General features: G+C 35.7%; 1 protein-coding gene across 9 annotated transcripts in view; it reads right to left on the reverse strand.

Moving 5' to 3' along the window:
- Nucleotides 1–540: 540 nt before the first annotated feature.
- CDC27 (cell division cycle 27) overlaps nt 541–14,984 on the reverse strand; it is a 56,199-nt gene continuing 41,755 nt past the window's right edge. For 6 of the 9 annotated variants that reach the window (XM_037163663.2, XM_037163662.2, XM_037163661.2 and 3 more), the window contains 5 exons: nt 14,491–14,608; nt 12,186–12,314; nt 5,625–5,699; nt 4,707–4,863; nt 541–2,949 (listed from right to left, as the gene is read on the reverse strand). In XM_037163663.2, coding sequence (XP_037019558.2) covers nt 2,867–2,949; nt 4,707–4,863; nt 5,625–5,699; nt 12,186–12,314; nt 14,491–14,608 — 562 coding nt within the window. In that variant the 3' untranslated portion in view covers nt 541–2,866. The remainder of the gene's footprint in view (nt 2,950–4,706; nt 4,864–5,624; nt 5,700–12,185; nt 12,315–14,490; nt 14,609–14,984) is intronic. The other 3 variants (XM_037163668.2, XM_037163666.2, XM_037163665.2) reach the window with 1 other exon arrangement.

Genomic DNA, 14,984 nt, shown 5'->3' on the forward strand with positions numbered 1-14,984 from the left:
TATTAACAAAAGACCCCCCCCCCCAAAGACTGTACAATTTCTGAATTAAGTCTGGAAAAGCAAAAAGACACAAAGTTACATTGTTTCAATGCAAAAAGAACACACATCACACCCACACTTGCATTTTCCCAGGTTTTCACAAAGAAAACAGGTCACTATATTTCTCAGTGAAGACCCAAACTCTGGCTAATCAGAGACTTCCAAACATTTTTCTTCAAAAAGAGCATTTTTAATAGACTAAATACTGGTTATCACTGAGTTTTTGTTTAAGGTACAACAGCAGCATGGTTCGAATGTTACTTGCAGTTCTTGGAAAAAATAAAAATTTGAAAGTAATGAAATACAGAAAATGTAGGGACCACCTTTTATTATTTTGAGTACCATTGTTTTCTTGAAAAAATATTTTAAAATCCCCGAGCTAAGAACCATTTTCAAGGGTGAAAAATACCCAACACCCCAACATAACTTCTGAACAAAAGTGTGTGCATGTACATGTGTGAAAAGCTTAGAGAGAAAAAAAAGATGTCAAAGTACTTCGTATTTTTAATTTCCTTCAAAGTAACTTCTAAAATTTGAAGCGAACAGTTTGCTTTATCAAAATGTATGTCCTCTTCTGGTTGTTTGATCCCCATTCCACACACAAAGAAGAGAGAAAGACAGAGACAGAGAGACAGAGAGATAGAGCGAGCCAGAAACGGTTGCTAGGTGGGCAATGAGATTTCAAATACCTACACGACTTTGACAGTGTGAGGAAAAATAAAATCAAGCCAAGCTTGGGCTGAGTGTCCCTCAGTCAACCAACACCATGGTGTGCCCTCCACAACTATCCTTTATCCTTGGTCTCAAAATTAGTACCAGAAAGTCTCTCACTCACCTCTGGCATGGGACATAAATTCCTACTACAGAAAGATAACTAATCATGTATCAGCAAATGACTTTCTGAACTTATCCTTCTCTAGGCTTTGTAACCTGGAGTTCAGGTTGAAGCTTTCTATGAAACTCTCTATTTGATACTGTTATACAGCTGGCTTATGATTTACCAATTAAAAAATAAAAGAATATAAAATTAAATACTATAGAATGAATGGATAATAAAATGAAATATTTGTTAGAATCCAAGTACTGGCCTTTGGGAGTTTTTAATGATATTCATTTACTTCTAATCTCTCCTTTTTCTTACAAATTATTTTTTGGGGGTAGCACATATACAAAGTTTTAGGTAGGAAACTTTGTTGAATACCTCTCTAGCACCCAATACCTAATCTAAGACTCTGACTTGAATTAATTTATTATAGTATCTTACCCACATTCAAATGAGTGGATTAAAAGTAAATGACAGAAAATTACTGACTCCACAGGCTCAATTTTTCACATCTCCTATAATCCACCTTATTTCACAGCTTGACTAAGACAGGTAACCAGTAGATAAGTTTGTCCTTCATCAAATAATCCAAAATAGTAACTGTAGGCCTGTCATTCATAAGAAATTATAATTTGTTATATTTTGACATTGGCACTTAATAAGACATTAACTAAAGTTTCTCTAAAAATTTCAATACATTACAATAAAGGAGATACACAATTTAAGACTTTAAATCTGTTACTGTGAAATTCCAATAATTCCCATTTTATTACGCATAATTAGATCTTTAAAATGGTGGCCATTCCCCAAAGACACCAACCAATATTATGACAAACTCAGGAGAGAACTCATCTCCCTCATAGGAACTTCTTTTCTTTCAGTTAAAAATTTCCCATATCCTTAACCCAATCACTCTCAGTAAACGTTTTGGTGATTCACATTACTGAAAGTAATTTGAAGCAGAGAGCGCCAAAAAGAACAGAAATGACCGCAAACAAAGGTGAGCGTACATTCTTGCACCCTGCTTAAACACTTAGAAAAGTCAAAGGCATACTGTCTTGAACAAATATAGACTGACGGTTATGGTACAATTCTGATTGTATTAAGGCTTTCACTATCATGATCTCTTGAAGTCTCTCTACTTTAGTGTTTTCATTTTGATTCCTACGGTGAACTTAAATGGTTATTAAAGGTCGTGTTTTGGCTTTTCGGTGGGCAACCACTCTATCATCTCTGAATGTTAAAGGTGACCCCACAGAACTCAGAGAAGAGGCAATATGGTATAAGGATCAACTTGAAAGTTTGCAATACCAAGATAACAATGATCAACACTTTGAAGCAAGATGAATAAATTAAAATTCTTGGTTAGACATTAAAGCATTCTTGCCAAGAATAAGTGTACACTGTATGGAGGGCTATTTGATTCCTACACATGAGTCCCAATATGCCCATTACATTTGTTTATGGGAGACACTGCAAGTTTACGGTAATTTACATTCCTTGGCAATCAAGTTATTCTGTTATAGGCAATGTCTTTTATTGTTCCATCTGGCACTTGCTAACACCATTCTTGAAGAACCTAGAAATGAAGGTCAGTCACTCTGTTTATCAGGAACAGAACCAAATAAAAACAAAATTCTGGAAAATGACCAAAAAATTCTGGTTCATCACTATTTTCCATATCTAATGGTTCCTTCAAGATAAAACAACTCTTCCTTCCATGATAGCTTTCCAACAAAGGGCGATTAAAGACAAAAGAAAGTTCCCCACCCTGCCCCCTAAATTGTCATTCATACTGGTGAAAGAGCCAGTCTTGTTAGCAGCTAAGTATTGCACTGCCATTCATTCTGTGTGTGGTCAGGGTCCAATGAAAGTGGCACACTCCCGGTGTAAGTCACGGATGATGACACTGCCGGCTCAAGAGTGAAGACTCAGTACGTGGAGGGACAAGAAACATGTCAGCACTAGTCACACATCCAGTTGTAAGAGTCTGATTTCCAGAAGTTAAAATTCATCACTTTCAGCTGCGTGAAGTTGTGTGTCATCCGCATCTGTCATGCTGCTCTCCTGGGATTCATCTGTGCCCACTGAGAAAAAAATAAAACAAGTCTACAGTAAGGTGTCTGACAAGTATTTCTTGTTGGTTCATGAAAATAAGTGAGGAGCCCTGGCTGGTGTGGCTCAGTGGATTGAGCATGGGCCCGTGAAACAAGGGATCACTGGTTCGATTCCCAGTCAGGGCGCATGCCTGGGTTGCAGGCCAGGTCCCCAGTAGGGGATGCGGGAGAAGCAACCACACACTGATGTTTCTTTCCCACTCTTTCTCCTTCCCTTCCTCTCTCTAAAAAATAAAGAAAGAAAATATTAAAAAAAAAAAAAAAGTGAGGAAAACCACTGTACTCAGAGAAATGAGACCTTAAATAAAGGCTCTTAGAAATCCTGATATCCTTCAATAAAATGTAACTCAAAGTTCCTTATTTTGTAGCAAGGTCTGAAATTAGTTTATTTCATTTAACTTTTAATTAAAGTTTTAACTACTAAAACTGCCTCTCTCTAATGAATTCCTTATTCCTACTGTAGGAATTAGAACTAGTTTTTTGAGGCATTAAAAAAGACTGACATTTTTTCTACTTTGGGGATAGTTCCTGCTAGTCTACAGAAACATAGAATTTAACATTCAGTTTAAAAAGGATTAATGGGATTATAGAAATTATAATTTTAATTAAAGCCTTTCACCAAATTTTTTAGAATAAAGGCATCTAAGTTTATCTCATCAGAAGTTATTCAACTCTCTTATTAAAAATATTGATACAGCCCCGGCCATTGTGGCTCAGTTGGTTGGAGCATCATCCTGTAACCGAAGGGTTGCAGGTTCAATTCTTGGTCAGCACACATACCCAGATTGCAGGTCTGTTCCCCAGTCGGGGTATATGTGAGAAGGAAACCAACTGATGTTTCTCTTTCATATACATGCTTTTCTCTCTCTCTCTATCTCTCTCTCTCTCTCGCGCGCGCGCGCGCGTGCACGCTCTCTTAAAAGCAGTGAAAAAAAAAGTCCTCTGGTGAGAATAAAACATATATATATATACACATCCTTATATATATAACATATATATGTTTATATATATTTATACATATACACACATTAAGTCTTGGCTCTCACTAGTTATTTTAAGATATATACTCAATTTAGGGATATTAAGTGCCTTAAACTATAATTCTTTGTTCCTCTTCTTATCTTGATCCCTTGATTTATATATATATATACATACACACACATATATAATATACATATATATACAGAAACATACCTACATCTCTCTATATCTATCTATCTAAATATGTCTCTCTCTCTATATATAATATACATTTGGATTTGGATTTGCCAGAGCTACTCAGAATTTGAATAGCCACTACTACAGAAATGTTGGTAACTTAAAATGTGCTCCAATTTATTATTCACTTGCTTAGCACTTACGGTTTCCACATACCATCACATCTACCATCTTTTTCCCCATCCTATATTCCTATAAAGCAGATAAGGCAGGCATTACAGAGTCAAATATAAACTGAGGCCCAGGTAAAAGTCAGCAATGAATTTGTCCAAATCACATAGCAAACTTGAACCAGAACTAAGACTAGTTACGTGATTCCATGTCCTTTATTATTTTATCACCCTGTTCAATTTCCCTAAAATTCCACTCTGTATAAAGAATATACCATGGTTAGAAAAATAAAATTAAAAAAACATCTCCTCCATGTTACTTAACTCGGCTGTGGTGTTTTACTAGCTCTCTGGTTTGAGTAACCACAAACAAACCTAATGCATACGGATGATACTCACTGATCTGTTCTTCTTGGGTTATTGGCTCCTCATCATCTGGAAGGTAGCGTTTATCAATTGCCTCTTTAATCTGGTTATTGGCTCCTTTAGGATCTAAATCCATAGCCCAAGAGAAATTCATCAGGGCGAGGTGCGTCTGACCTAACTTCTTATAAACCTAAAAATAAAGAGTGGCACTAGATTTTTCATTAAGTTGTGAGCTTCAACTATAAAATCCTAAACATTTATAATTGAAATTTGGCTCCTGATTTATGTGCTATAAACCCATTCTGATGAGGAGAACATTTTCATCCTGTAGAAGAACTCATGTCAACTTTTGAGTTCCTTTCAATATATTCAGATATTATTTTTAGAATTCCTTGCATATATCTCTCAGGTAGTGAGATTCCAATAAAGTCCCACTCTGAATGGAACAATGACAATGGAAGGAAATGGACTATAAACTGCTTGATTAGTATTCATTTACACTAGTTTTAAATGGAGTTATTTCAACTCTCAACATCTGTCTACTGTTTCCAACTACCTTAACCAATTGGCATTGGGAAGCCCAGTCTGTACTGCCTTTATTTTTCTTCTTTCAGTAAGTATTTTATTGATAATTGGAAGCTGAAGGCTTTCCATAAGGTAGTCTCAAGTTATGAACTCATTACTGGCTATTGGCTGGCTGCAAGTGTTAATATACATCTAAAGCCACAGTAGGGTTAGGCAATGGGATGTGTGTTCTTGCACCTTCAGAAGAACATTATCTTCTTAAATGTTAAATCTAAATCCACTGTTTATTCCCAGATCAGTTAGTTCAGTACCCTCGTTGGATTTGCTCCACAGGTGTTACACAGTAAGTATTATATTATATTTATTCTTCCAAAGTTAATATTTGTTATGAAAGCCACACTTCAGGACCATGGCACCAATCTTTACCTTTCCTATTAAGAAGTACACCAGGGATTCTTTGGGAACAATTTGTTTCAATTCTTCAAGTTCTTGTAAAGCAGACTGAAAAAAAGCAAAGAAAAACAATAGGAGCAAATTTACAAAATTTTGACTAAGCAAGTGTTACTTGATTTCCAAATCATCTTAACTAAAGCTTGCTAGATCTTAATATATTTCCTTATTGCATTAATTCTTCTTGCTGTGAAAATAAAAGGCATGAAAAATACCTATGACAATGGGAATGAAAAATGACAGGAATTTACTGAAGTATATTGAAAACACACATTCAGGTGGCAACAACCCTTGCTGCTGTCACTATTTATTTAAAATAACAATGCTTCATCACATGGTGTGTGTTTTGAAAACCAAGTTGCAGAACAAAACAACTCCCAGGTTCCATTAATAGACCTTCTCCCTGATACAAGCACTAAGCTTTGAATATCAACCTGCCATTTTCACTAATGTTGAAGAGCCTCAAATTTACCCCAGGAATTGAATTAAAGCTGTCTGGTAATCTTTTGACCATTGCTACAGGGGTGGGAAGACTGAGGAGAAAGATAGGACAATTAATATTTGTATTTAGCCCTGGTTGGTGTAGCTCAATGGTTTGAGTACGGGTCTATGAAGCAAAGGGTCACTGGTTCGATTCCCAGTCAGGGCACATGCCTGGGTTGCAGGCCAGGTCCCCCATAGGGGACACATGAGAGGCAACCACACATTGATGTTTCTCTCCCACTCTTTCTCCTTCCCTTCCCATCTCTCTAAAAATAAATAAATAGAATATTTAAAAAATATTTGAAGATACTGTATGATGATTAAAAATAAAACTAGCCCCTCAAATGATATACTGTCCATTCTTACCTAGTAAACACACACACAGAAAATCTGCTGTTATATAAAGTTACCATGAGTGAGCAGAATCAGAAATTCTTACAACTGAGGGTGGAAATGTAAATTGATACAAACTGTTGGAGAGGATAATTTAACCCGATCTATTAACTTAAAAACTGCAAGTAACCATTGATTCAGTAATCCCACTGTTAGGAATTTGTTCCAGGGATACACTCCAAAAAGTTCACTAAATCATCTTTGTAAGAATAGGCAGCCCAATATGTTATTGCAGAGCACTAAAAGCAATCAAGGGGTATCTAATCATAGCCTAGTTAAGTAAGTTATGGTCCTTCCTCTATTAAATGCTAGATCTCTAGGTGCTCAATTGTAAGTTAAAAAAAAAAAGCAAAAGCAAGCCCTGGCTGGTGTAGCTCAGTGGATTGAGTGCTGGTCTGTGAACCACACATTTGCGGTTCGATTCCCAGACAGGGCACATGCCTGGGTTGCAGGCAAGTTCCCAGCAGGGGACTCACGAGAGGCAACCACACATTGATATTTCTCTCCCTCTCTCCTTCCCTTCCTCTCTAAAGATAAATGGTTGCCTCTTGTGTGTCCCCTCCTGGAAACCGGCCTGCAACCCAGGCATGTGCCCTGACTGGGAATCAAACCACAATCCTTTGCTTCAGAGGCCTGCACTCAATCCACTGAGCTACACCAGCCAGGGCAATAAATAAAATCTTAAAAAAAAAAAAAGCAAAAGCAAGATGCAAAAGAGTATATACAGTACTATTTTGTAACAAAACATGCATATCAAACATACAAATACAGTTATGTGGATATTTGCATAAATATTTTATAAATACACTTATGTGGGCATATGTGCAAATTTTTCCTTTTTTTTCCCACCAGGCAGAAATCAATTTATATTTGCCCCTATACAAGGTAAGAATGGTTAAACTTTAGGGAGAGGATAATTGCAGGAGTTTGTGGGAAAAGAGGAACCTTTATTCCTTGGCAGCTTTCTCTACTGTCCGAGTTTTCTAACATCATGAATATTATACTTTATTTCCCTTTAATGTCCATAGAGTTTACCTACTTTTTGGTTTTTTCTCTATACCTCTTGGAAGTAAAACAAATCCAATGTAAGTTAGGTCAATAAAAAAGAGAGACACTACGCCAAACACCTATTCACAGGAGTGCTAAGTGAAGAGCAAGATGTACAACTGTCTGTGTGGCTGTATTCATTTTGTGGCTCTGTCATAACAAATCACCACAAGTTTGCTGGCTTAAAATAAGATACCCTTTATTGCAGTTCTTTGGGTTCAAGGTCCAAGAAGAGTCTCACTGGGCTAATAAAATCAAGGTGCTAGCCTGGCTGCCTTCCTTTCTGGAAGGAATCTGTTTCCCTGCCTTTCTCTTCGTCCATAGGTTGCCCACATTCCTTCATCTGCTGCTTCCTTCCTCCATTTTAAAGGCAGCAAAGGCGGCCTGAGTCCTTCTCCTGCTGGTTCTGACTACAGCCAGGATTGGACTGGGGCCATCTGAATAATCCAGCAAACCATCCCCAGCTCCATCACATCTATAGTCTTGTTGCTATGTAACACATTCACAGGTATTGACGATTAGGGCACACACATCCTCTAGGGGCCATTGTTCTGCCTATTGCAATAGTATAAGCCTACATTTTTACATACAATTTAAAAAATACACAAATAATGAGAAAAAATATCTGGAGATATATGTTCTGAGCTGTTAATAATGCTCCTCCCTGGAGAGTAAGCTTATGAGAAATATTCAACATTGTATTTTTTAATTTTTTATATTATTTGAATTTTTTTGTAACAAGCACATTACTTTATCAAAAAACCCCCCACAAAGATATAAAGAATAAAGCAGCAAGCAGCTCTAGCTGGTGTAGCCCAGTGAACTGAGTGCTGGAGTATGAGCCAAAGAGTTGCCAGTTCAATTCCCAGTTAGGGCACATGCCTGGGTTGCAGGCCAGGTCCCCGGTGGGGTGTGTTCAAGAGGCAACCATACCTTGATATTTCTCTCCCTTTCTCCCTCCCTTTCTCTCTAAAAATAAATAAATAAATAATCTAAAAAAAAGAAGAATAAAGCAGCAATCAAAGATCATTGGGTAGAAAGGGATCAGAGGATCAGAGGATTACAGAATTTAATAACATAAGGGAATTTCTTTCTTCCCTAATTGGTACAAGACTGGTTTTATTTCTCTAAAAAGGTATAAGTACAAGGGATTAATTCTATTTCACAGTTCCAAAAATTTTATACACCATCCCTCTTAAGCTAAAGATAAATTTAATTTCTTGGCTTTTTTAAACTTATTGGCATTATCTGAAACAATAGATTTAAAATCTCTTTTGTGTGTGAAGTAGTAGCTGGGTGGTAGGGTCACAAGGATTCATTACTATAGCAATAACTGAAATTTTCTACAGTAAAGAGAGAAATAGAAAAGAAGAGTGGATGCAAAGCACACTTTCACAGGCAGTGTGTGGTTTAAGATGCTGTTTTTTACATGAATATGTAGGAGGCTCTCGTGTGTCCTTTGCACGGTGCCCTCTTCCTAACTGCTGGCAACCCAAGAAAATTAAACTCAACACACTGCCCAGCTGAATGTGTCTGAGAATCACACCTGCATGTCAAGGAAATGGAAAATTTATTACAAATGAGGAAGATTCTATGAGGTAGACTGTTTTTGTTTTTCCTTTCATTGTGTTAATGTTATAAAATATACATGGAACAGAGTATAAGAATGAAAGATCTGTGGTCATGGATGTTAGTTACTTAAGGCCACTCAGATACACCTGTCAGATATTACTGTGTGTCATGATGAAGCCTGAGACTGATTTTAACACTGCAAAGCAGCAATTCTCACAATTTTTGGCCCTGGACCTCTTTTACACACTTAAAGCTTAATGAATAACCCAAAGAATTTTTGTTACTGTGGATTATAACTATCGATGAGAAATTAAAATTTTTCATTGATCCATTATTAATTTTTTAAAAATATTTTACACATTTACTTTTAGGAAGAAGGGAAGGAAGAGAGAAAGTGAGGGAGAAAAACATCGATGTGCAAAAGATATGGTTGCCTCTCACATGCCCCTAAGTGGGGATGTGGCCTGCAACCCAGGCATATGCCCTGACCAAGAATCAAATTGGCAATCCTTTGGTTTGCAGGCCAGCACTCAATCCACTGAGCCACACCATCCAGGGCTGATACATTATTAATTTAATGGTAACAATAAGCCCATTACATGTTAACAGGTACTTTTTAAATTAAATACAACTTTTTTTATAACAATAAGTCAGTGAAGAGTGGCATTGCTTAAAATTTTGGCAAATCTTTGGTTAATAGAAGACAGCCAGACTCTCTTCTATACTTCTATATTTAATCTGTTATATCATGTCATAAAGCTTTTGGGAAATTCCACTGTACATTTATAAGATAATAAAAAAGGCAAATAATATCTAAATATTATTATGAAAATAGTTTTGACCTTGTGGACTTCTTGAAAGGGTTTTGGGGACCTCCAGAAGAGCCCAGACCATCTTTGAGAACCACTGCTTCATAGTAACCTTACTCAGAACAATGCGCCCCAATCCTTCTCCCTGCTACATCACATATAATTTCCTGTGTGTTCATATTATAATTGTTAGCAGAATTTTATGCATCTATCATGCCCCCAACTCATGAGAAAGTGTCTAACGTAGCATTATAATTCTCATTTTTGCCTTAAAAGACCTGAGATTTCCATCATTAGATATCAATACAACATATTAAGATAGGGTGGTGTTTAGCAATGTTTTGCCAAAGATATGCTGAGGTAGCCTGCTGACACTGTTTGATTGATGTTCATTTTAGAGCCAAGACATTTCAGAAGCAATCAGTAACTTTTCATTATGGGCCTTTTTGTGTTATTTTAATGTCAGTATATTAGATATAGTACCCATATCCAACCCATGCATTAGAGTAGACCTTATAATATAGCTGAGACCCAAGCTGGTAGTCAAAAATGATGACAACCCTTATAGTTTGGACAATGTGTCAGATTAGAACTTGAGCTTCTGGAAGCAAGTACAGGGATGATTTATATGGTGTACCTGGTAGGTGTGTTGGCATTAAAATAGCTTTAAGAATAATAAATCAAATTATTTCCTTCAACTGAAGTACCTGACCACATATCTAAAGAAGTACAATGAAGCAAAAAAACATGAAAACAGATGCTGAATTATAAGTATAGCACCTCAAAGAGTAAATTAAAAGTTGAGGAGTATTTATTAGATTTAAAAGGAGCTGTATTAAAAGGACAAAACAGTAAGACTAGACATCCACTTCTTCAAAAAAAAAATAATAAAGTACAACCTGAATTACTGAATAAATGGCAAAAACTAAATTATACATTGATTCCTTTATATAATTTCAGTAGTCTTGAAAAAAGTTTAAAAAACTTATCACTGGTTTTATATATTTTTAAAGCTTTTATTTATTTATTTCTAGAGAGGGAGGGAGGGAGAAAGAGAGGGAGAGAAACAGCAATGTGTTGTTGTCTCTTGAGGGTCCCTACTAGGGACCAGGCCTGCACCCCAGGCATATGCCCTGACTGGGAATTGAACCAGTGACCCTTTGGTTTGCAGGCCAGTGCTCAATCCTTTAAGCTATACCAGCCAAGACTGGTTTTGTATTTTTTGATTTTCAGCAAATTTCAATATGTCCAAGAAGAATAGATTTCTAGGGAAAGAGTCTACTAAACACTAAAATGAATTACTTGGTCCAAGTTTTCCTGTGCACTTAAATTTAGGAGATAGATAGAAATATACATACATATATATACACATATATACACATATATACATATACATATATATGTATTTACTCCTTTCAGTAAGAAGAATCTGAATGTATTAAAAATAACCTGAATTTCAAATCAAAACTTTGTGTTCATGGTTTAAGATTGATAAATGATAACAAAAGTCCCATGTTACTTTATGCCTCTTCGCTTTTTCAATGTTCCTGATCCTTCCTCACGACTTTTTTTCAGGCTACAGCTCTGTAATTTGAAACACAGAGTGAGAAGAGAGAAACACATAAGACTATACCTAGTCTCCTTTGTTATAAGCTCATGTTATAACTCTCTATACTTCTCCTTTACATACTAAATATGTATTATTTTTGTGATTTTTAAAAAAGATTTTACTTATTTATTTACAGAGGGAAGAGAAGTGAGGGAGAAAGAGAGGGAGACAAACACTGGTTGCCTGTCGCACACCCTCAGCTGGGGACCAGCCCGCAAACCAAGGTTTGTGCCCTGACTGGGAATCGAACCAGTAAGAATCAATGTTTCTCACATCGATGTTTCTCCTCTTCTCTTTTTCCCTCCCTCCTCTTCTCTAAAAATAAATAAATAAAATCTTAATTAAAATTTTTTTAAAAAGATAACTTTCTGATGGAAAAACTGCCTTTCTATATATGGAATCTTTACAGGGGATAACTACATATTCCTAAATATCCACGTACCCATCCTTCCTAAGAGTATTTCAAGAATGAAATTAGAAAGACAATGAAATTAATAGCTTTAAAATATGGGAAATGAACTAAGACAAAAAGTAAAGTATAAATAAGTTTTAGCTTACTAAAAAAGGAGGCAAAGCTTCTTAAGCCAAACAAACCCGAAGACCATTAAAATATATATCTCTTACCTTATATTTTTCATTTGCAAATAAAACTGAGGCTCTGTGAAATTTGCATAGAGGGTTCTTAGGATCAATAACAATGGCTTTGTTTAGGGTGTCCAAAGCCTTCTCAGATTTTTTCAAGGCATGCTGAACCTGTAAAATATAAAGATCCTATTAACATCTCCTTTGAAGAAAGGTAAGAACCAAATAATATGACTCAAAACCAACAAAAGATAATAAAACTACTAGAGATAAAGTTATATGCTTTCATTGGATTGCCCACTAAGTTAAGTGGATTTAATTGATCACCAAACTGTTAACAGAGCATCTCTAAAATCTCTTCCTACTCTAGCTCAACTGGTTCACTTTAAAGATGAGAATACTATGGTTCAGAGATGTTAAATTACTTGTTCTGGGATCAAAACCTAGGTCCTCTGGAGCCTAATTCACAATTAGGTATCCATGATGAAAACCAACATTCTATCTTTAGAGTAGATATTTGGTTATCTTTAAGTCTAAAAGAGAGGAACAGGCTGACAGGGACCAGAGGGGAGAGGGGAGAAAATTTCAGGGGAAAAGGGGAAGGGCTCATAGGAACAAGTATAAAGGTCACATGGACAAAAACTAACAGGGGTAGAAATGGGAGGGAGGTGGGAAGCACTGTGGGGGGTGAGCTGGGATGGGAGTAAAAGACAGAAAACTGTACTTGAATAATAAATAAATAAATAAATAAATAAATAAATAAATAAATAAATAAATAAATAAAAGTAACCTTCCAGTTTAATATTAAAAAAAAATAATTCTTCTATCTTACATATTTTAAAACCATTGATCTATAATACTGGGAAATAAAATATTTATTTATTTATTTTTAATCCTTACCCAAGGCTATATTTATTGATTTAGAGGAAAGGAAGGAGAGAGTGGGAGAAGAGGGCGGAGGAAGAGAGGGACAGAGACATCAATATGAGAAACACTGATCGCATGTGTGCCCTGACTGGGGATTGAACCCGCGACCTTTTGGTGCATGGGGGCAATGGTCCAGCCAACTGACCCACCCAACCAGGGCAATAATTTATTCTAAATAACTTAAAAAAAAACCCTCCAAGCCTCACTATTCATTCATGTGCATATACTCATATTTCTGTTGTGTTCCTCCTTGGGTCCACTGAATATTAAGAATAAAGTGGAGTTGGCGGATGTGCAAATACCACTGTAACAAGAATGTGAGAGTGGGTACTGCCAGTATCTGGTTACTAAATTCATCTACGCAATGATCTCTGCAGAGGTTATTACTACATGTGGTCAACTCTGCCCACAGGACTGAAATCTTAAATACTAGTTCCCTAAGAGAGGGAAGCATATTCTCTTATCTAAAAACGTCTTCCAGTAAACCACACAAAACGTTAAAAACAATCTCTTCCACAACTTTAAAAGAAAGCCTACTCTAAAAAATGTCCCACTTTACTAAAGGGCACCAAGAGCTACCCAAATTTGATTTCTTCACCTTAAGTGGCAAAAATAAAAAATTTTAAGACAATATATTTATATTTTCTCTGTATTTTTGTATAGTAGTCAATTATAAAAGTAACCATGTCAATTTAAAAAATTATAAGGACTATAATTCCTCCCCCAAAATAAATAGTAAAATCCCAAAGACTATAATTTCCTCCTATTGTATACCTAGTCCCCAAAACCAAACTCACTGAGAGAATGATAAAAGGACCGGGGAGGGAAAGAGAGAGGGGAGGAGTGAGAGGGCAGGAACAAAACCTAAGGGTAATATGCTCACACAGAAATTAATAAGTGAGATTATGGAAAGCAAACATACCTTTTCTCCTATCAAAGTACAACTTGTAAATATATTTTAAAATATAAATATAAAATTGGTGATCCACATTGCCTTATAAGAATTTTAATTAGCTGTAACATACCTATATCACTTAAAGGCTAAAACACAGGAAACCATTTGCCTTAAAATATTACTTACTTAATTTAGGAGCTAAATATTAACATGGAAAAGTACTTTTAAAAAATATGATCTCAAGTAAGCCTTTTAAGAACCCTATGGTTAAGGCAAGGTGGTGGTATTTGCCACTCATAAAACAGAAGCTCGGAGAAACCGACTTGCCCAAGAGATGAGGGCAAGTCATTATTTCTCTTTATGCCAAGAAAAAGGTGATATTTTTGGCTCTAAAAGAACCCAGGACATTGTTTCAAGAATAACAATGATAACAAGAAAGCCCTAATTCTTATTACAGCAATTAAATAACTAACAAACACACATCAAAAGGGAGGTTAATTGAACAATGTTTAGAAAGCTACTTACTACTCCAATGTGGCAAAGTAAAACTGAACTTTGAGGGTTGATGTCAAGTGCTTTCTGGAAATGCATTTCTGCAAGGCTGAATTTTTCTTGCTTGTAATAAATCATTCCTAAACCATACCTGAAAGTGTAAAAGTATAATTTTAGGTATACAAACTGCGGTGGCTAATTTTGTTCAACTAATAAAAGAATTATGTATGGAATCTAATAAACCAGTAGAAAAATAGAAAAATCATTCAAGCATTTTAGACAAGTCACTTTTATAAGTAAAAACAATAAATCAAATCAATCAATCAATCAGATTATGCTATAACAATGTGGGAAAAAAGAAAATATATCCTTAAACTGACTACTACAATCTAGATTTAATAGCTACTTTTTACTGAATGGTTATTATATGTGTGCCAATAACTTTGTTAAATGCCTTATGTAAATTATCTCATTTAATCCTAGAAGAAACCAAGGAGATAAGTAGTTATTATTTATATTTTCAAATA

This window comes from Artibeus jamaicensis, unplaced genomic scaffold, assembly GCF_021234435.1.
Source record: "Artibeus jamaicensis isolate MK-2021 breed Jamaican fruit bat unplaced genomic scaffold, CSHL_Jam_final contig_1998, whole genome shotgun sequence".
NCBI lineage: Eukaryota > Metazoa > Chordata > Mammalia > Chiroptera > Phyllostomidae > Artibeus > Artibeus jamaicensis.